This window comes from Cannabis sativa, chromosome 3, assembly GCF_029168945.1.
Source record: "Cannabis sativa cultivar Pink pepper isolate KNU-18-1 chromosome 3, ASM2916894v1, whole genome shotgun sequence".
NCBI classification, from domain to species: Eukaryota; Viridiplantae; Streptophyta; class Magnoliopsida; order Rosales; family Cannabaceae; genus Cannabis; species Cannabis sativa.
In genome coordinates, this window is record NC_083603.1 from 70352155 (window position 1) to 70375015 (window position 22861).

General features: G+C 35.4%; 2 protein-coding genes across 4 annotated transcripts in view; one reads left to right on the forward strand and one right to left on the reverse strand.

Annotated features, from left to right (window-relative positions):
* Nucleotides 1–21152, reverse strand: part of LOC115709669 (uncharacterized) — a 28768-nt gene extending 7616 nt beyond the window's left edge. For all 3 annotated transcript variants that reach the window (XM_061112248.1, XM_030637829.2, XM_030637832.2), the window contains exons 1-13: nucleotides 20871–21152; nucleotides 20245–20664; nucleotides 19887–19955; nucleotides 19566–19688; nucleotides 19320–19469; nucleotides 19084–19215; nucleotides 18914–18993; nucleotides 18677–18771; nucleotides 18449–18516; nucleotides 17964–18065; nucleotides 17815–17882; nucleotides 12865–12972; nucleotides 12623–12704 (exon numbers count right to left, since the gene is read on the reverse strand). In XM_061112248.1, coding sequence (XP_060968231.1) covers nucleotides 12623–12704; nucleotides 12865–12972; nucleotides 17815–17882; nucleotides 17964–18065; nucleotides 18449–18516; nucleotides 18677–18771; nucleotides 18914–18993; nucleotides 19084–19215; nucleotides 19320–19469; nucleotides 19566–19688; nucleotides 19887–19955; nucleotides 20245–20664; nucleotides 20871–21128 — 1755 coding nt within the window. In that variant the 5' untranslated portion in view covers nucleotides 21129–21152. The remainder of the gene's footprint in view (nucleotides 1–12622; nucleotides 12705–12864; nucleotides 12973–17814; nucleotides 17883–17963; nucleotides 18066–18448; nucleotides 18517–18676; nucleotides 18772–18913; nucleotides 18994–19083; nucleotides 19216–19319; nucleotides 19470–19565; nucleotides 19689–19886; nucleotides 19956–20244; nucleotides 20665–20870) is intronic.
* On the forward strand, nucleotides 6854–8635 carry LOC133035848 (uncharacterized). The gene is made up of 2 exons (XM_061112249.1): nucleotides 6854–8187; nucleotides 8499–8635. Exons 1-2 carry the CDS (start codon nucleotides 7512–7514, stop codon nucleotides 8525–8527), a joined length of 705 nt encoding a protein of 234 aa, XP_060968232.1. The 5' UTR covers nucleotides 6854–7511; the 3' UTR covers nucleotides 8528–8635.
* Nucleotides 21153–22861: the final 1709 nt, after the last annotated feature.

The following is a 22861-nucleotide window of genomic DNA, read 5'->3' on the forward strand; positions in this document are numbered from 1 at the left end:
CCTCCACCTCCTGTTTCATGTCCCGCACTCTTTGCATCTTCGTCATCGAATCCGAAATCTCGGATGATCTTCCCATTGCACTACGTAAAGGTAAACGCCAATGTACTTTTCCTATTACTTCTTTTGTGTCTTATAATCATCTCTCCTCTTCTTCTTGTTCTTTTATTGCTTCTCTTGATTCTATCACTATTCCTAAAACTGTTCGAGAAGCGATGTCTCATCCTGGTTGGCTTGCTGCAATGATAGAAGAGATGAATGCTTTGGTTGCGAATGGTACTTGGGTCTTGGTTGATTTACCTTCCGGAAAACAGGCCATCGGGTGTAAATGGGTGTTCACGGTTAAATTCAATCCAGACGGCACAGTTGCTCGCTTAAAGGCCCGTCTTGTTGCCAAGGGTTATGCTCAAACCTATGGAGTGGACTATTGTGATACTTTTTCTCCCGTTGCTAAACTCACATACGTTCGACCGTTCATTTCCATGGCGGCTACTCATCATTGGCCTTTGCATCGGCTTGATATTAAAAATGCTTTTCTTCATGGAGATCTTGAGGAAGAAGTATATATGGAGCAACCTCACGGGTTTGTTGCTCGGGGAGTTAGGACGAGTTTGTCATCTTCGCAAATCTTTATATGGATTGAAACAAAGCCCTCGTGCTTGGTTTGGTAAATTTAGTCAGGCTGTTGAGAAGTTTGGTTTGTTGAAAAGTAAGTCAGATCATTCTGTGTTTTATAAAAGATCAACTGTTGGTATCATTTTGTTAGTGGTGTATGTTGATGACATCGTTATTACTGGAAGTGATGCGAAGGCATCTCATCCCTTAAGTCTTTCATTCACACCCGAGTTTAACACGAAAGATTTAGGGAGCTCAAGTATTTCTTGGGGATTGAAGTTACTCGGAGTAAACAAGGTATTTTTCTCGTCTCAAAGAAAGTATGTACTTGATTTGCTAAGCGAGACAGAAAATTGGGATCAAAACCCCGCAATGCTCCAATGAATCCAGCTGTGCATCTTACACGTGATGGGAAACCATTTGAAGATCCTGAGAAATATCGCAGGTTAGTTGGAAAGTTGAATTATTTAAGCGTGACTCGTCCGGATATTGCATTCCGGTTAGTGTTATCGGTCGGTTCATGTCTTCTCCAACAATTCATCATTGGGCGGCATTAGAACAAATTTTATGTTATTTAAAAGGAGCACCGGGACGAGGTATAGTTTACAAGGATCATGGACATACCCGTATTGAGTGTTTTTCGATGCGTATTGGGCGAGGCTCCAAGGTAGATAGACGATCCACTTCGGGATATTGTGTATTTGTTGGGGGCAATGCGGTCTCTTGGAAGAGTAAGAAACAAAATGTTGTATCTAGATCCAGTGCTGAATCAGAATATAGAGCTATGGCCCGCCGTGTGTGAGGTAATATGGATTTATCAGCTTTTGACTGAATTTGGGTTTAAGACTTCTATTCCAGCAAAATTATGGTGTGATAATCAAGCTGCTCTTCATATTGCCTCGAATCCCGTATTCCACGAGCGAACTAAGCACATTGAGATTGATTGTCATTTTGTTCGTGAGAAAATTCAACAAGGTCTGATCTCCACAGGATATGTGAAGACCGGAGAACAACTAGGAGATATTTTTACAAAGGCTTTGAATGGGGTGCGGGTTGATTATCTTTGTAACAAGCTGGGCATGATTAACATCTATGCTCCAGCTTGAGGGGGAGTGTTAGATATTAAGTGTATATTAGCTGTAAGAGAGTTAGATATTTAGTAGATATTTAGTAGATATTTAGTCTCCTAACTCTGTATATAAATATGTATTATTCTATGACATCAATACACAATTCGAATCACTATTTTCTACAATCACACTACAATTTTGTTGGAATAAAAGTCTTAAACCCAAATTCAGTTAAAAGTTGATAAATTCATATTACCTCACACACAAACTATGTCATAGCTCTATATTTTGATTTAGCGCTGGATCTAGACACAACATTTTGTTTCTTACTCTTTCAAGAGATCAGATTTCCCCCAATAAATACACAATATCCTCAAGTGGATCGTCTATCTACCTTGGAGCCTGCCCAATCTGCATTAGAGAAACACTCAATTTGTGTATGTCCATGATCCTTGTATGCTATACCTCGTCCCGATGCTCCTTTCAAGTAACATAAAATTTTTTCTAATATTGCCCAAAGATGAATTGTAGGAGATGACATAAACTGACTAGTGACACTAACTGGGAATGCAATATCTGGACGAGTCACAGTTAGATAATTCAACTTTCCAACCAATCTGCGATATTTCTTAGGATTTTCAAACGGTTTTCCATCACGTGTAAGATGCACAGTTGGATTAATTGGAGCATTACAAGGTTTTGCTTTCAATTTTCCTGTCTCAGTTAACAAATCAAGTACATACATTTCTATGAAACAAAATACCTTATTTACTCTGAGTAACTTCCAAAAAATACTTGAGCACCCCTAAATCCTTTGTGTGAAACTGGGTATGAATGAAGGACTTAAGGGATGAGATGCCTTCAATATCATTTTCGGTAATAACAATGTCATCAACATACACTATTAACAAAATAAGATCAGTAGTTGATCTTTTATAGAACACAGAATGATCTGACTTACTTTTCAACAAACCAAATTTCTCAACAACCTAACTAAATTTACCAAATCAAGCACAAGAACTTTGTTTCAATCCATATAAAGATTTGCAACAACGAGAAACTTACCCTAATTCCCTCTGAGCAACAAACCCAGGAGGTTGCTCCATATACACTTCTTCCTCAAGATCTCCATGAAGAAAAACATTTTTAATATCAAACTGATGCAAAGGCCAATGATGAGTAGCTGCTATGGAAATGAACAGTTGAACAGGTGTGAGTTTAGCAACAGGAGAAAAAGTATCACAATAGTCCACTACATAGGTTTGAGCATAACCCTTGGCAACAAGACGGGTCTTTAAACGAGCAATTGTTTCATCTTGATTGAATTTAACCGTAAACACCCATTTGCACCCTATGGCCTGTTTTCTTGAAGGTAAATTATTCAAGTCCCAAGTACCATTTGCAACTAAAGCATTCATCTCTTCTATCATTGCAGCAAGCCAACCCGCATGAGACATTGCTTCATGAACAGTTTTAGGAATAGTGATGGAATCAAGAGAAACAATAAAAGAGCAAGAAGAAGAGGAGAGATAATTATAAGAAACAAAAAAAAACCATAAGAAAAGTACATTGGCGTTTACCTTTACGTAGTGCAATGGGAACATCATCTTTGAGTTTCGGATCTGATAACGAAGATGTAAGTACCGGACATGAAACAGGAGGTGGAGGAAGGGAACACCTGGTGTACACTATAGGAGGCCGAAGGAGTGGTGGAGATGGTGGCATTGTGGGAAGTATGACTGAGGCAGGAGAAGGAACAAGAGACTCGCCTAAACATGTATCAGACGCAAAGGATGTGACAAAATATACCAACAAATCATCATCCTCCCTCTGACAAGTAGGAGTAGTTGAAGATGAAAAATAAGGTGAATTTTCCACAAAGGTAACATCAATAGAAACAAGATATTTGTTGAGATCATGACAATAACACATATACTTTTTTTAAAGACGAGAATAACCAAAAAAGACACTTTAATGCCTTAGGGTCTAATTTGGTGACATGTGGACAAACATCGCAAGCAAAACAAACACTGCCAAATACCCGAAGAGCAACTGGAAACAATAACTTACTAAGAAAAAGAATGTTGAATGGGATCTCACCATTAAGTACAGAAGATGGCATGCGATTAATAAGAAAGCAAGTTGTGGAAACTGCATCGGCCCAAAAATATTTAGGAACTTCAAGAAGTTTAAAATAAGAAGGCACGTGGAATTTCAAGAAGATGTTTGTTTGTATGTTCTGTCACACCATTTTGAGGTGCAGTATCAACACAAGAAGTTTCATGAAACATGCCATTAGAGGTCATGTAAGATTAAAATTGAGCAAATGTGTACTCTTTGGCATTATCACTTCTCAAAGTACGAACAGACACATTAAATTGATTTTGAATCTCAGCACAAAAGGCATAAAATATAGTAAACAACTTTGAACAATTTTTTATTAAATATAACCAAGTTACACGAGAATAATCATCCACGAAAGTAACAAAATACCTTAATCCAGATTGAGACAAAATAGGAGGACCCCAAATATCAAAATAAACTAACTCAAAATGAACACTAGCACGTTTATTGACTCGAGAACTCAAACTAACAGACGATGTTTGGCAAACTGACATGACTCACAATCTATTGAAGAAAACTTACTATATTGAGGACAAAATTTCTTAAGCAAAGGAAGGGATATATGACCCCAAGCGACAATGAGCCTCAAAAGCAAAAGCGACACTCGAACAAGCAATAAAAGTTAGTGGAAGTGGGTCAAGAACATACAAGCCACCAGATTCATGTCTATTGGAAAATCAGCTTTTTCAATTATTATTATACAGTATAGCTGTATAATAATTCTATTTTTATTGTACCATATTTTTAGAAAATTAGTTTAGGGATTTATTGTATCTTTATTATTTGATTTGTTTCTCTTTATAGGATTATTGTACATGTTATATACATTACTGTGTATTAGAAATAAAATAACAGAAAAACCCTAAATTTGTCGACTTTAAATCAGAGCTAGAAAAAGAAAAAAAATCGTACTCTACCCTAATCACACTCTAACCCTAATCACCTCTGTCCTATTTGCACCATGTCAAATTCTGAGTAAGGTATAACCAAAACCAACCCCATCCAAACCAATTCCACTGTTCTTTCTACCAAATCTAGTGAGTCTCACTCTCTCTAGATCACTACCATTCGCTTGAATGGAAAAAACTTTCTGAGATGGTATCAATCGGTGAAGATGTATATGAAAGGTCGAGGAAAATGCGATATTTGACTGGTGAAAAGAAGGCTCCAACAGAAACTGATTCAACCTATGAAACTTGAGATGCTGAAAATTCTATGGTGATGGCTTGGCTTGTTAACTCTATGGAAGAAGAGATTAGCTCTAATTATATGTGCTATCCCACAGCAAAGGAGCTATGGGACAACGAAATTGAAATGTATGCTGACCTTGAAAATCAATCTCAAATTTTCGGGTTAAATATCAAACTTAAAGAAATAAAGCAAGGGGAGGACAGCGTGACAAAGTACTTTAATTCTTTGAAAGAATCTGGCAAGCCTTAGATCTTTTCGATTATTGAGTGGAAATCTGTAGAAGATGGCAAACACCACAAGAAAACGATTGAGAAAACCCTATCTATAAGTTCATGGCTGGTCTCTGTTGAGTTTAATGAAGTGAGGGGGAGGATTATTGGAAGACAGCCCCTACCTCCAATTGGTGTAGTATTCGCTAAAGTTAGAAGAGAGGAGAGTCGAAGGAGTGTTATGCTGGGAAAGAGGACACCTACATCTGTTGTTGAGAGTTCAGCGCTAGCCACCATGGGCGCAGGATATAACAACACCCCATACGTGCAGAAAACTGATGAGAAGCCACGTGATTGGTGTGATTTTTGTAATAAACCTCATCATTCTCGAGAGACCTATTAGAGAATCCATGGCAAACCAGCAAACTGGAAAAGCAAGGCAGAGAGAGAAAAGGCAGGTCGAACCCCTTCTGCACATGAAGCTGAGTCCAGCCCCTTCACTAAGGAGCAGATGAATCACTTTCATGCATTGTTGAACACTACCTCGTTCTCACCCGGTATTCCTACTGCCTCTATTGCATATGCAGGTAAACAAAGTATCAGAAATAAATGCTTAAATTGTTATTAACAATCATCCACTCCATGGATAATAAATTCTGAAGCTTCAAATCATGTGACAAATTCTTCTAAATTTTTTGAATCATATATACCTTGTGCAGGAGATCAAAAAGTTGAAATAGTTGATGGTAATTTCTCATCCATTGTAGGAAAGGGTTTAATTAAGATTTCTAAGGGGATAGATCTTAAATCTGTCCTCCATGTTCCTAAACTTACTTGCAATCTCTTATCTGTCAGCAAATTATCTTTCTAATTGTTGTGTAGTATTCTGTGAATCTCATTGTGTTTTTCAGAACCAGAGTTCGGGGAAGACGATTGGCAGGGCTAGGATTATTAATGGACTCTATTATTTTGAAGATAAGGCTTCTGAAAATAAAATTGCTCAAAGATTTAGTAGCATTAGTTCTCTTTCTGTATATGATCAAATAATAGTTTGGCATTATAGATTAAGCCATCCTAGTTTTTTTTTAAAAAAACATTTGTTTCCAGCACTATTTAAACGGTTAAATCCTTTATTTTCAATGTGAAAGTTGTTTAATGGCCAAAAGCCAACGTAAATCTTATATTAAATCTATTTATCATCCTTCAAAACCGTTTTATCTGTTTCATAGTGATGTTTGGGGACCTTCTAACCACTAATTCTGGAAAAAAAATAGTTTGTTACTTTTATAGACTACCATACTCGTTTTTGTTGGGTTTATTTAATGAGGAAAACGTTGAACAAATTTTTACCGATTTTTACAAAATGATTGAAAATCAGTATTTTAAGAATTGATTACGGAACAGAATTCTTTAATCACATTGTTAGATATTAGATGTATATTAGCTGTAAAAGAATTAGATATTTAGTAGATATTTAGTAGATATTTAGTCTCCTAGCTTTGTATATAAATATGTATTATTCTATGAAATCAACACACAATTCGAATCACTATTTTCTACATGGTATCAGAGCATTGTGATTTGAAATTCGAATTCGAAATTAGGTTTCATTAAAAAAAATAAAAAAAAAAAAAAGAAAAAGAGATTAGGGTTTTTTTTCAAAAATCTTTTTTGGAGTGCGAATCAATTCTCACCGCCCACTCAGGAGTGTTGCCCAGCCGCCGATCTACAGAACCCCAAAGTCCGGTCACCGGATTCCTCGCGCGTGGGGCTCACGCGCCGCCCAAAGCTACTGCCCGTTCTCCCACGCGCCGGCGCGTGGAGGTGCGTGTGATGGCGCCTTCGACGGCATTCTTTTGCCGATTCTCTACTGGGTTCTTCTCAGCCCACTCGCATCTGTTCTAGGTTGTAATTCCGTGTTTGTTTGTCTTCTTCGTGTTTGGATGTTCATTCTTTGGTGGTCTTTTGTTCTTTTTCTCTGTCCTTTGTGTTTGCTTTTGAGATTATGGCAGAGATACGATCAGATTCAAAATCAGTTGTTGTTTCTGATGTTGTACCCGTGATGTCGTAAATCACGGACCATAAGTTGATTGGTTCGAATTATTTGGAATGGAGTAAGACGATTCGACTGTATTTGAGGAGTATTGACAAAGATGATCACTTGACTGACGATCCTCCTGAAGAAACAAACGATTCAAGGAAAATATGGCTCCGTGAGGATGCTCGCTTGTTCCTTCAAATTCGAAATTCTATCGATAATGAGGTAATTAGTTTGATTAATCATTGTGAATTGGTTAAAGAACTAATGAGTTACTTGGAGTTTTTGTATTCTGGCAAAGACAACATATCTCGCATATATGATGTTTGCAAAGCTTTTTATCGCGCGGAGAAACAAGATAAGTCTCTTATGAATTATTTTATGGCTTTCAAGAAAACGTATGAAGAACTTAATGTGCTATTACCCTTTAGTCCTGATGTAAAAGTTCAACAGCGCCAACGAGAACAGATGGCTATTATGAGTTTTCTTGCAGGACTCTCATCTGAATTTGACTCTGCAAAGTCACAAGTTCTCTCTGGTTCTGATGTCTCCTCTTTACAAGATGTGTTTACTCGTGTTCTTCGCACAGAGACTACCTCTTCAACTCCTCTTAATAGCGCCTTGGTGAGTCGTACTAATTCTGCACCGGAAAGAAACTCTACTCCCAGAAGATTTAAAGGAGGTAATTCACAAGGACCTGATAACCGCACACCAAATTCTGGGAGCATCATGTGCAATTATTGTAAGAAACCAGGCCACACCAAGTTTGAGTGTAGGAAGTTACAGTTTAAGAATCGACAACAACACTCTGCCAATATTGCAAGCACTAGTGATGCATCTGACAAATCGGTCCTTATTTCTACTGATGAATTTGCCAAGTTCTCAAGGTATCAGGAAACACTTAAGTCTTCATCTTCTTCTGTCACTGCGATTGCTGATTCAGGTAACTCTAATGCATGCCTTCTTTCCAAATCCTCAAAATGGGTCATTGATTCTGGTGTCACAGATCATATGACAGGTAATTCCCGTCTCTTTTCCACTTTTCAGTCTCACAATCCCACTTCTGTTGTCACCTTAGCTGATGGGTCAACAGCTTCTGTTCTTGGATCTGGCACTATTGTTCCTACACCTATGCTATCTTTGTCATCAGTCTTACATTTACCTGATTTGTCCTTTAATTTGCTTTCTGTTAGTCAACTCACTCGTAATTTAAATTGTTGCATCTCATTCTTTCCTGATCATTGTTTGTTTCAGGATCTTATGACGAAGAAGATTATTGGTAAAGGACATGAATCTGGTGGCTTGTATGTTCTTGACCCACTTCCGCCAACCTCTATTGCTTGTTCGAGTGTTGCTTCCGCTTTTGAGGCTCATTGTCGTTTAGGTCATCCATCCCTTCCTTTGCTCAAGAAACTGTGTCCCCAATATAGTAGTTTATTTTCGTTAGATTGTGAGTCATGTCAGTTTGCCAAACATCATCGTGTTAGTTTGAGTCCTCGTGTCAATAAACGTGCTAGTGTTCCTTTTGAGTTAGTTCATTCTGATGTTTGGGGTCCTTCTCCTATTTTGTCTCAACCTGGATTCAGGTATTTTGTTACTTTTGTGGATGATTATTCTCGTGTAACTTGGTTATATTTAATGAAAAATCGTTCTGAGTTGTTTTCTATATTCTGTGCTTTTTGTGCTGAGATTCAAACTCAATTTAATGTATCTATTCGTACTTTGAGAAGTGATAATGCCAAAGAGTACACGTCTGCTCAATTTCAATCTTATATCAATCTTATATGACCTCTAATGGCATGCTTCATGAAACTTCTTGTGTTGATACGGCACCTCAGAATGGTGTTGCAGAACGTAAAAACAGACATCTTCTTGAAACTGCACGTGCTCTCTTGTTTCAAATGAAAGTTCCTAAACCTTATTGGGCCGATGCAGTTTCTACGACATGCTTTCTTATTAATCGCATGCCATCCTCTGTTCTTAATGGTGAAATTCCATTTAAAATTCTTTTTCCTAATAAGTCATTATTTCCAGTTGCTCCGCGAGTATTTGGTAGTGTTTGTTTTACTTTTTAAAAGAAAAAAGTATTTTGCATCAATCTACATGTGTTGATACTCCTAAACAAAATGGAATAGCAGAAAGAAAGAATAAACACTTGTTAGAAGTAGCTCGTGCCATAATGTTTTATATGAATGTTCCAAAATATTTATGGGGGACGCTATTCTTACTGCATCTTATTTGATAAATAGAATGCCTACTGAAGTTTTACATAACACTACTCTGAAATGTTGCAAAAAATTCTTTCCTACTTCTAGAATTAATTTCAGATTTACCATTGAAGATTTTTGGGAGTACAGTTTATGTTCATCTTCGAAAAAGGTCTAGATCTAAAAGTTAGATCCTAGAGCTGAAAAATGTATTTTCTTAGGCTATCCTCCAAATAAAAAAGGATATAAATATTTTAATCCTATCACTAAAAGCATCTATATTACTATGGATGTTTCTTTTGTTGAAAATAGTGTTTATTTCTCAAAGAATTTTATTCAGAGGAGAATTCAGTGGTACAAAAATTTTTGGGAACCTGTTGAACCTTTACCTAAAACTATTCTTGATGTTTCTCTAGAGAAAACTCAGCCTACATCTATTGAATCTGAATCTGATCTTGGTTTGTCAGAAACAGAACTGCTACGATTGATTAAAAATCGTAACGTTCTTGAGCATGTGGTTTATTCAAGGAAGAACATCTGCGAAAGAAGTAGAGACCATCCAATCATCCCTGCACAAGACCAAATGGAAGCCCCAAACAATGGTTCTTCAAGTACCCCAAGTAATTCTTCTTCTATTGCTAGTTCTTCTTTGTCTCCAAATAATATTTTGTCTTCACAACCAGTTTCAAGCCCTACATCTGAAACTCTAGATCTTCTTATTGATCTTAGAAAAGGAACTCGTGCTTGTACAAAGAATCCAATTGCCAAATACATCTCGTACAATCACCTATCTGATAACTATAGAGCATTTATTACTAATATTTATAAACTTGTTGTGCCTATAAGTATACAAGAGGCATTAGATGAACCGAGATGAAAGTTTGCAATGGATGAAGAGATGGATGCTTTGATAAAGAATGGGACTTGGGAGATTGTAATGTTACCGAGGGACAAGAAGATTGTAGGGTGTAAATGGGTGTTCACAGGAAAATTCAAAGCTGATGGAAGTATTTAGAGGTATAAAGCGAGACTTGTGGCCAAAGGCTTCACTCAAACCTATGGAATAGATTATCAAGAGACGGTTGCACCTGTTGCAAAAATTAATTCTATACAGATATGAATATACCTATATGGCATGCATAACCATTTTGAGAAGATGTGCTTAATGAAGTTTACTTTATTTTGATTATCATAGGAATATAGTCTTTGTGGGATTGATACTCTACTTACTCTATATTACTTGTTGCAATAGCGTATATTTGCGTTGTTTAAAAAATCTACAACACCATCTTCAATGAGTAAATAGTGGGAAGTAATGTTTTGAAAGGCGAAAACGGGTTCAGAGGCATTTTGCCATAATACCACAAGGCGTAAGCCTCGACAATAAGAATAAAAAATTCATAAACATGATATATATCATAAAATTCATAACAAAAAACACATAATTTCATAATAAAGTCATACAATTCATGAAATTACTAGCTATAAGTCTTAAAATATAACTAAAGTCATATATTTGAAATCTAAAGTTTCAAACATAAAGATTAAAAGACATATTCCGGGAGAGAGAAGAGCCTTGTGTTGGTGTTGCTACTGCGTGCGTGAAGAGAAGGGAGAGAAGAGGAGAGTATTGTGCAAGGCAAGTTATAGAGGATGAGGGAAAGTGATGAATGTTTAGGGTTTTTTATTTAGTTTTGGGCTTTCAAAATTTACAAAATGAAACTCAAAAATGCCCAAGAAAAGTTTTAAAAAAGCTCACTAAACTCCTTAAAAAAAAAAGGCACACTGAAACTTTTTAAGAAAAGCCCAATGAAACTATATAAAAAGCCCAAAACAACTCAATTAGTTGAGGCGTAAGCCTCACACGCCTCAGAGGCTTAAGCCCCAAGGCGTAAGCCTCAGAGGCGTTGTTTGAACGCCTCGTTCTGAGATGCGCCTCGAGGCGTACCCCTCAAACATACCAACTGTATGTGTAAAGTAGTATTGGTTGAATGTATGCTGAAATGAAACAGAAGTTTAGTACAAATCACTAACCTAGTACAGAATAGGTAGCAAAAAATGTTGCCACCTGTCATTTTTAGAATGCTAGATATTTGAAAATCCCCCTCCTTAGGAATTAAAGAAAAATACTCTGTATGTGAGCATGCATTCAACAAACGAACTTTAGTTCATTTGAAAAAAACCAAATTCCACCTCCCACCTGTCATCTTATTTCTCATCTTGTTCTCTCAAATGCAAAGTATACAGATATGCACAGAATATTCCACAAGCAGTCACACTTTCTGTTTAAGTCTTGTCTCATAAAATTTCTCAAAATTTACGAAAATCGGTTAAGTCTAACCAAATTTTATATCCATCATCTGATACCTACTAGTAAATAGAGTACTCAATCTCAAGTCTTTAATGTGATTCTAACAAAATTTCTAAACATTCCTAGGAGAAAATGACCGAACTTCCCAAACCAAGTATGCTTTCACAAGTTTTGAATGACTCCACCTTTTATCTCTTGTGGTAACTTTCAATCTATGAAGAGAGGCACATATTAATACAAACTTTTATTTCTTACATTTTAATGTGTCACTTGCATTTGGGAAATGCACTTTCAAACCCATCCCTCCACTTGCTCTAAATTAATTCTGTTTATTGATTTTTCAAGTCTTTCTACAACTTTATTTTCCAGCAACACTAAATTCCTGCAATGCTGAATTTAAGATTTGCAACTAAATATTTTATTAAATTTTACTTTCTGGGTAAAATACAAGATGTTCTTGCAAAAATAACTTCAAAGCTAGTGTTCAGTAATGATGAGCAACTTTTGAACAGTTAGAATATTAGCTGTAAATTAACTAGAAAACAGGGTCAATTGTTCTTATTTCATTTCTTATTTTCTCTCCTACTTTCCTAATTTAGTTTCTCTAATATTGTATAAATATACATAAAAAATATATATATAAATTGTATAAATATATGTTATTTACATGAATGAAATACACAATTCCATTCACCATTTTCAACACAATTTAGTGTCGTTGGGTGATGCACAATTTAGAATTCTAAGCAAGAAAAAGGATATGCACTTGGGAGTAAACACAGTAGATGAGCTCCTTAGGCCCCATATATTGTGCTAACGCCATTATACAAATGTAACATGCCTCGAGTACATTCACTGACCTGAGCAATGTAGCCAGCACGATATGCACATATAGAATCAACCAGATGGCTTGTCACTTTAGACTTCCGAAGAATATCACGCCTATAAAAACCGTGGAAATTTTATTTCATTGTTTACATATCCTAACACTCAAAACTCACAATAAATACTGAGGAAAAAAAAGAAAAAAGAAGGCACAACCCAAAAGGCCCATAGATAATGTCAACAAGCATCAAACTCATAAAATTTATGCAGTTCTTACGTGCACTCTAAGACAAGTTCACATTGTTTACGTGTTTTGCAGAATGTGATGCAACGAAGTCCATGCTGAACCATTTCTGCAAAGAGCAGTGAAACTTCAAATGTTGGGCTGCAAAAATAAACATATCTTCAAGCGTCAATATACTTATCCCAAGTGCAAAAGAAGAGGAACAGAAGAAACACAGTCACTTCATAGTTTGTATGTCACATACAGAGCTTGCATGTAGTACAAAAATGTTAGGACACAGGTTAAGGGACAGCTGGCTGTAATGTTATGTTAGCGGACAAATGGCAAGGTAATTTGTTAGTCAAGAGAATGAGGATGGGTACAATAAGAATGAATAAATAAAAAGGAGAGGAGTGCATAGGATGTGGATTATTTTGTAAACATTGGGAAGCCTAAGAGATTCTTGAATGTCCCCATCTTTTATTTCTTGTATTTTCTTGGATGGTATTTGTAAAGACCGCTTAGTTTAATTTAGAAATTAGCAGTTAATCTTGATTAATTATAAAATTATTTATAGTTATTTAAATAATTTATTATACTGTTATTATTGAATTCTGAAATGCATTTTTATGTCATGTAGTAGTTTTCATATTTTGCATTTCCGGTGCCCGGTATTTTGGAACTCGGTGTTTGGCTCAGTAGAAATCACAACTGATTATGTTAGTAGTTTGGGACGGTTTATTAGACATTGGGAATGTCGGAAATGGCAGGGAATTTAGAATTTTCCAAAAATACCCCTTTAGTGATTATTATGTGGTTTTAGTGTGGAGGGGCAAATTGGTCTTTTTGCCCCAATGATGTTTTGTCTTTTAGTGAGTTTATTAAATGGAAAATAAATGGTTAATTAGTTAATATTTGGCTGAAATGAATTGATATATGTGTGTAAAAGCTTTTTATTTCATTTTATCAAAAAATTACAAATTTAGAAAAAGATTGAAAATTTTCAAAACCTCTCTCTCTTTTCCTCTCTCTCGGCTGGTTGCATGGAATTCTAGGGCTGGGATTTTCATTGATTTTCAAGATAGCTTCATCCTAAATTGTGATCTCTTGTTGTGGTATGTGATTTCTAGCTTTCTTTCTCTATTTTCTTGAATAAAATGTGGAAAAAGATGAGTTATGCATGGATTATTTGGATGTTGTTGCTGCTGTGATCTTGTTGTTGTTTCTGAGATTTAAGTATGTCAATTTGAAGTTATTTAGGTTGTTAGTAATGCATGTTAATTGCTTTGCTTCAAGTTGGGAATTTTTAGCTCAAAAATATGGTTTTCAAAGAGAAATGATTTGAATCTGTTGCTGTGATATTGTTGATGTTTTTAATTGTTTTCAGAAGCTATTCTAAGCATGTTTAAGTAAGTTTAGATGGATTTGATTGCATGCTAGCTAGGTTTGCTCAAGTTTGAGTTTAGAACTCAAAGCTTGAGCTCTAATGGTGATTTTTGATTATGTGCAATCTGGGTGGTTTTGATGCCTTAGAAATGTTCTAGGGGTTATATGGAATAGGTCTGGAAGGTTTGAGATGATTTGGAGTTGATTTGAGCAAGATATGAATTTTTGATTGTTGCTGCCTGCGAGGAACCGGAATTCCGGTTGTGCATCCGGAATTCCGGATGGGGTTCTGAATTTTCCCAGAACCGAAATTCCGGTTGGGCAACTGGTCTACCGTTTGGGGAAAATTCAGGGACCCTAGATTTCCTCGATTTTATGTTTTAGGGGGGTATTGCCATGCTTTTTATCGATAGGGAAACTTTTAGTTCCTAGTTTAAGTCCCCGGGAAGTGATTTAGCGTGTCACTTATAGTGTTGTGATTTTTATGGTTTAAGAGCACATGTCTAGTGCGATTAAAGTTCCAAATGTTGACCAAGCACACCCGAATTCGAAATCCAGGTAAGATTAGTATAACAGTATGCATATGTAGATTACATGTTTAGCGTGCATGTAGGAAGCCTGTTAGATTACATTAGTTATGTATGTTGGCTTCGAACCATCCAACCCCGTCACGTCGGTACAGTGGAGTATGACCAAGAAATGAGTATGACCGGCTCGACCGATCAGTGACACTTGGTTGGTGGTTCCGTACTATTGACGTATCCCGTCGGAGACAGCCGGAGTATGACCAAGAAATGGAGTATGACCGGCTCGACCGATCAATGGATATAGTAACACGTCGGTACAGTAGGAGTATGACCAAGAATGAGTATGACCGGTTCGACCGATCAGGCTGTTACGTGTCAATAGTACCGTCCCTATGAACGTTCAGAACTCAGTACCGTGTTGGACACGGCAGTAGTGACTCAGTACCGTGTTGGACACGGCAGTAGTGGGACTCCGTGTTGGACACGGCAGTTAGGGTTATGATCAGGGGTATGGGCGTCTGATCATGACCGGGATTTATGTATGAGTATTATTATGCTTTTCTTACTGAGTCTGTCGACTCACAGTTCTACGTTTATGTGTAGGTAAAGGCAAGGCTAAAGCTGATGGACCGTGAGCGAGCTTATGAAGGTTGTACATGTCGGGGCGGTTAGGCCTGGAGAGTACGATCCTCGGGACAGCGGGGCTGATTTTGTAACTAGTCGCTAGGCGACATTTATTTTGTATAAACAGTTAAATTTTTGTAAATGATTTTGTAATCGGGATCCCGAGTCTTTTTGTAATTATATTTTACAAGTTTAATTAAAAAGCAAAAATTTTAATTAATCACGTTTTCCATAAACCTCGTTGATTAGCAACGAGCTGCACAGCATGTTTAAAAATCACGTAATACGCCTATGTTAGTTAGGGTGTTACAGTATTTCAATGGAGAAGGCTCAGTGGCCGTGTTCAGATTTTGGTTCTACCTACAAGTACACATACGTGTCTCTTGCAAAAATCATTAACAAATCTTCACAGTTTTGTCCATTTCAACAAGCCTCCCTCTGAATTAGTGCCCAAATTGTTATGCCTTTCATGTGTGTCGGAACTTACCTACCAAAAGGGCCTACATTTTCAAATATATGCAAGAATAAATACTTTTCATAGTTAGACCATTCAAAAATGTGATAGATCCCCTTTCACTTATGTTTATGCTTGAAGGTCCAAGAAAGGAAATGGTAAGGGTGCAATAGGGGAGTAATCGGCCAGCTAAGGAAAAATTATGTGAGTTGGGTTTGAGTCGGCTAGGGGAGCTTGTTTACAGTGTGACTGTGGAGCACAATACTCTAGGAGGTTAGAATAAAATGCAGCAGTGAGATCTGTAAGGTATGGAATCATTAGTTCCAAGTGGGAGAGAACCAAGCTTCAAATTCCTGGGTATCAATACACACTCATTTTCTCTTTTCCTCAATCTGTTATTTGTGTTGTATAAACTAACCAATTGACAGGAAATTCCTATCACAATGCATTTTTTTTTAAAGAATTCACATAACATAAAAAAGGGCGGGGGGTTATTAAAAGTAATTTTCAATAAGTTTAAGTTTCTTCAATTTTCCATTATATGGTGCTTTGATTTTCAATTTAGCAAGTAAAATTCTCCTGCTAATGGCAAACCATGCTTTTAAAACTATCTCCATCAAGTGAGAAAATGTGGGATTGATGAACAGCACTGCTTCTCAAAACTCCATGGATTCCGGCAAACTTCAACACGCGATTCTGATGATCTTCAAGCCCGATCCATTGAGGGGTTTTGTTCTCTTATACCTCCCAAGTTTAACCATATCATTCACTGTCCAAAGCGGTAACAGAATCTCGTCTGGAAATCAATTGAAGGTTTTGAGACGCGGCTTTGACTGAATCGTTCTCCTCGTTGACGACTCGAGTCAAGCAAGGCTTGTACGAGTGGAGGTTTCAGAGGGTGGTCGTTCTTTTTCGTAATGCACATGTCGCCGTTTGGTAATGGGAAGACCGACGTCGAGTCTAGAGCATAAACCATGCGAGAGTAAGAAGGGCGAGAGGAGAGAGAAGGTCTGAATAATTTTGGGTTTTTTTTTTTTGAAAGTGTAAATTGCGGCATAAATACCTAATGTTTTAGATTTTTTACACTTAAATACCTAATGTTTATTTTTAGAGGCAAAAATACCTAATGTTATAATTCTCTTACACTTTTACTACCACTTCCGTTAATTCATAAATATAGACACGTGGAGAGTTCAGATACATTACATTTATTTTTTATTTTATTTTAAAACTTAATATTTTTAATATCAGAATGTTCTCATAACAATTTTCAAATGATATTGATACTTCAATTCGATAATCATGTTCCATATACTACACTGGTTCACTCAGCTATAGTAATTTAGTATTGCATTTCTCTTATTTTTTTAAAAAAAAACAAGTAGTATTTAGTTTTTGACATTAAGAATATTAAATTTTAAAATAAAATAAATAAATGTAATGCATTTTGACCCTCCACGTGTCCATATTTATGAGTTAATAACGGAAGTGGTAGTAACGGTGTAAGAGAATTATAACATTATGTATTTTTGCCTCCAAAAATAAACATTAGGTATTTAAGTGTATAAAATCTGAAACATTAAGTATTTATGCCGCAATTTACCCTTTTTGAAATCACAGTGTTAATAATTATTTATTAGTTTATTTTGTTTTTATGTTTAATAATTATTTATTTATGTTTTTTGAAATAAGTATATTACATTTAAAAAAAAATAATAAGTATATCAGATGGACCAATGTAAATTTGACACGTGTACAAGAGTGTACACTTGGATAGTCCAACATGGCATTTAATAGAGAAATTTGAATAGAAATGTCTAACTGCTAACAGAATACGAGTTTTGGAGGTTTTGTCGCTAAAATTTAAGATTTGGAGTTAATTGCTATCAAAGTGAAAGTATTAGAGGTTATGTCGTAATTTACTAATACTTTTTACTCCCAGTAAACAGAGATAAGTTCAAGAACAAAGCATGTTATCTTAGAAGAAAGAGGGTTAACATGGAAATTAAATACCTGTAACTTCTAGTATTTTCAACATCAGGGTTGATAGAATTCATGCTATCATGTGTTTTCTTTAACACCTACAAACAACACTAAAAATCAATTATAGAAATTGTTCAGTGTCACAATTGTAAAGGATTAGTTTATAACAAAGCACGAACATTTTCCCGATGGAAAAAAGGATTCCAAAAAATGAACTGCTTCCTAGCAGAAGGACTTCCATCATTCTGAATTAGCTCAATTGTGGGTAGATTTGCAAGCTCCTGATGAGAATGGAGTGGGTCATTTTCATATTGCAACACAAGCAGAATGAGAAATCAACTAATCAATCCAAGGTAATATCACATATAAATATTTTTTGGCATTTCTTAATAAGTTGAAGAAAAGTGCAACTGATTAACACCCACTCTTACTATTAGAGAATGCTTACGTATTTATACATTCAAAATATTTAGTGAAAAGTGTTCCACAGGCCACCAAAGCAATTTCAGAAGCATGTTTCTAGCCAGTGACGTAAGTATTAGCCTAAATTTTTGTTTATATAATAAGAAAAGAATAGAATAAACAACGCAAAACCTAATAATAACTACACCGATTTGAAATCAATAGAAGAAAAATAGACATTACTGTTTCTCAAAGTCTTTACCATACAATGTTCACGGGGATTTCCAGAAGTTGCAGTAGAAAATACAAAAGATGGATCACTTCCATACACTGCATATAAATGAAACAGCCAGGTGATTATCAAAGCAAAGTAGAGATGAAAAATATCAATAGGAATGTGACTACCAGCAAGCGTAGAAAAATAAGTATATACAGACACGAAAACTATACATAATGTTTGCTATTTTGTCAGATTTGAGAGAATATATACCATGCGCACAAAGCCGGCGAAGTCTTCTTAATACAAGAGCAGTGTGGCAGCCAAATGCTCCCTTGTAAGCATGAGCCTCATCCACAACTATAAATCTAGCAAATAAAGTACAAAAATCTCGATATCATAAGAAGAATGTGTCACTGTAGTTACAAGCCTGACAACTGAAAAAACCAGAAAAGAGAACGACAACAGCAACAACAGCAACAATATTAACAAACCATAATAATGCACTACCTAAGATTTGATAAAATCCGATGGAACTGTCTGTGGTATGGCAATATTGATAAATGCAGCATGTCTGGATTTGTGATCAACTGTGTGCAAGCAAAAATAATGTCAACAATAATTAAAGTGATGCAGAGTGCCTAAGAACAATGTTAAGAAACCAAAAAGTAACAATTTACCAGTCTACAATTATCACGGAGCCATCTCCTGTCCCCTTTGTAAGTATCACCGTCATATACACCAATGTTCAAGTCACAATCAAGTTCGTTTGTCATAAGTAATAATGCCCGTAGTTGATCTTGAGCTAAAGCCTTCATCCAAGAAATGTTTTGGTTTACACACACTCACAATATGTGCTGCGTCTAGTATTTATATATGATTATTAATAACACCCCAAGCTACAATTCCAGCCTACCTTTGTTGGAAATAAGTACAGAGCGCACAATGACATATTCTGGGACAATGCCTCAAGAACTGGTACATTATAGCAAAGAGATTTCCCACTTGATGTTGTTGTTGATATGACAACACTCTTTCCAGCCAGGGAAGCTTCTATAGATTCTGCCTGCAAGTCAAAACTTCATAAAAACCAAAACCCATGTACAAGATGACCATAACTGGCTGAAGTTTTGTAAAGTAAGCATGAACATAATGACCATACCTGGTGGCTATACAATTTAGACACGTTCATTCGTTTAAGTGCATTCATCATATGTTGTGATATATTATTTGGAATTTCCACACTTATTGCTTCCCTAGCACGAATGTCTTCAACATGTACCATCTGCATTTAGTTAAAACCCAATTGAAGTGCTAAACATACTAATAGTATTTTGCAATGACAACCTGCACCCAACCTCAACTTATCATGATTTTTGAAAAGAAAACGATTGGTGCATTTTTCACTTCCAAATAACATTATTAACGAGAGAGAGAGAGAGAGAGAGAGAGAGAGAGAGAGAGAGAGAGAGAGTGCAAAAACCTGTCCATAAGATCCAGTTCCCTTTCTAAGATGTTCAACCATTTCCAAAGGTGACAATGAATTTGTAACCTGAGGAATCGGCTAATATTATTAAGGCATTTATGGAGGTCTTCCAGTATACCAAAAAAACAAATAAAAAAAAATCCATGGAAAACTAGTATTAATCCAGCAGGATAAATTGAGAATGAGATTGAAAGAACAACAATAACAGAATGTGAATTGCAACTTATTTAGCTAATACAATACCTGTATCACTTTTTATTTTCTATTCTTTAACCACAACTACATTGAAAATATCCCTATCTTAATGAGACAAAAAAAAAAGTACTAACTTGCCATATTGACAATGACGACCTACATGACATCTCTTTAGGCCTGAATGAGAACTTGAATTCGAACCTGCACAACTTTTCTTTTCCTCCTTTTCTCCATTTCCACAATTATTACCCCTTCTGCGTTTCACCTCAGAAAATCTGGGACAAGCATTCCCTGCCATTTTTTCTTCTCTCTCGTTAACATTAGAGTTATCAGCCTGTCCACTATGGTTATCAGTTTTTGCATGGTCATGCAAAGACGAAAAATCTTGCATCATTTCGCTCCATGCTTGATCGGCAAATTTTGAGATTGAATTTGCATTTGCAGTGTTTACTGAGGATTTAGATTGATCAGATTGCCGAATCACGTTAGAGGGCTTCTTAGTGAACGGAACGAGCACCAAAAATTGACCATTGCTAATATTTTGCTCTCTAATACTGCTCCGCAAACCCAATTGTACACCCTAATGAACATTTCACACAATGAAAACATCAGGTCCACAATCGAAACCAAAAACAAAAGAAGAAAGAAAAATTACATTTGAAGCTTCAACTCAGAAAAGCTAAATGCCCACATACATACATCGCATACAGTTATACACAAATTGTGAAATTATATAATTGATTAAACAATTAATACATGGATAGAAGAAGGATAAAGAGAGTTTGCCTTGAAATACAGGTGAAAATTGGGGTAACGAGTGGCCGCAGGGAAGTTCTGCCTAAGAAGAATCTTGAGATGTTCAATAGTGCAGTCAGCGGGGAGGCTGACAATGGTAGATTCGCCACTCAATGTACGGACTACAATATCTTGAACTGTCTCCGCCATTGTTATGTCCATTTCCTCATTTTGAAGCACCCTACTACTTATATATTCGAAACGGGAAATGAATGGCGGTTTGATGGTAGGGTCTGATTGGTTCGCCATGTGAAACTTTAGAAATTTTATTGGGAAATTTTATTGGTTCGCCATGTGAAACTTTAGAAATTATATAGAATATTAATCATTTTTTTTAAAAAAAAATATTAATTTTCTCAAAAAAATATTTAAATTAATAAAATTATGAAAAGACTGTCCGATACTACTTTTGACCAAGCTAAAGTAATAAAATATAAAAAATAATGTATTTTTTATTGTTATTTCTCAATTAAATAATTATTTCTCTCTCTTATTATTGTTATTTGATAATATATTTGATGTGATCAATGCATGATCAAACACCTCGTAAGCAACAAAATACAAAGAACTTGATTAAGAACAGAACTAAACAACTGAAAATTAAACAATGCAACTGTGAACTAAAAACCAGTAAAACCAGTTGCAGAAAACTAGTAACAAGAACTTAGAGTTTGGCAATAATAAGTAATCAATTTAACAGTAAAAGAATTAAAGAAAAGAGATCAAACACAATAGAATTAGGAGGTTCGAACAAGTGATTGTTGATCACTTGCCTACTCCTCGGCTAGAACAGCCCCTAAGGCCTTTATCTTTATTGATGCTAGATGAGAGAAAATACAAGTTGTTTTACAAGGTGTTTTAACTAACACATACACTCATGAAGCCATGTTTCAATAACAACTCATCTCACACAAAATTCTCTCTAAGATACACTGAACTAGCTCTCTCTGATTTTCCCAAAAAAAAAACATCATCTCAAAGCTGCAACAAATGGCTATATATAGCCTTATCCCACAAGGCTCTAATCCTAACTGTCATAACTGACAGTTAGGTAAAAACATTTATGTTTAGTTGTGTAGGATTTAGAATTAGGTGATGTGTAATCCTCTATTAGTGACCAACACAACAATTATCCACCTTGGTCATTAATAGAGGGAAAGATTTGATGATGCTTAGGGACTGAACTGGTCTTGAATCCTCACTCGCGCGTGGCTGACGTGGCTGACGTGGCAGTATTTGGGGCAGTATTGTGGACCTGTGGGAAGATTGTCCCCCACTCGCGCGTGCCTTTCACATAACTGTTTAGTTTTGTTTTTTTTTTCCAATTTTATACCTCAACAGTATTTTTGTAATTATTAAACTTTAGAAATAGTATGTTTGTAAATATAAATAGTATAAATGTTTATTTTTCCTTGTATTACTATAAATGTTTATTTTAAGTAATTTTATCCTAAAATAAAAAAAATTCCAAATTTATACCACATATATAGTAGTTTTGTAAATATTTTTCAAAATATAATTAAAAAATTTATTTTATTAATTATAATTTATATTTCATTTTATATCATTATGATTAATATTTTTTAAAAGAATTCATATTATATAATAAAATTTTAATTAAAATAACATTTTACATAATTCATATTCATTCAATTTTTAGTTAAGATATAACCCATCTGTCACTATTTTTATTCTACTTTTATTTTCAAAATGTTGTCGAATTTAACAACTTTTTTGTTACAAATTGCCTTTCTCGTTGTAAGTTAAAACTAAATAATATGTAAAATAAACTAAGCTTATATATGTATGATAAATGAGAAAATAGAGACTAAAGCTAATTAAAAAAAATAGTGAGACAAAAAATGAGGTGAGACAAAAAATACTAATTTTATTCTCTGTCGTTTAACTATAATGAGAACATATACATATTACTTTTCTTTTGAAAAAATTCTCACTATTCTAAATTAATCTCACCTTCACCT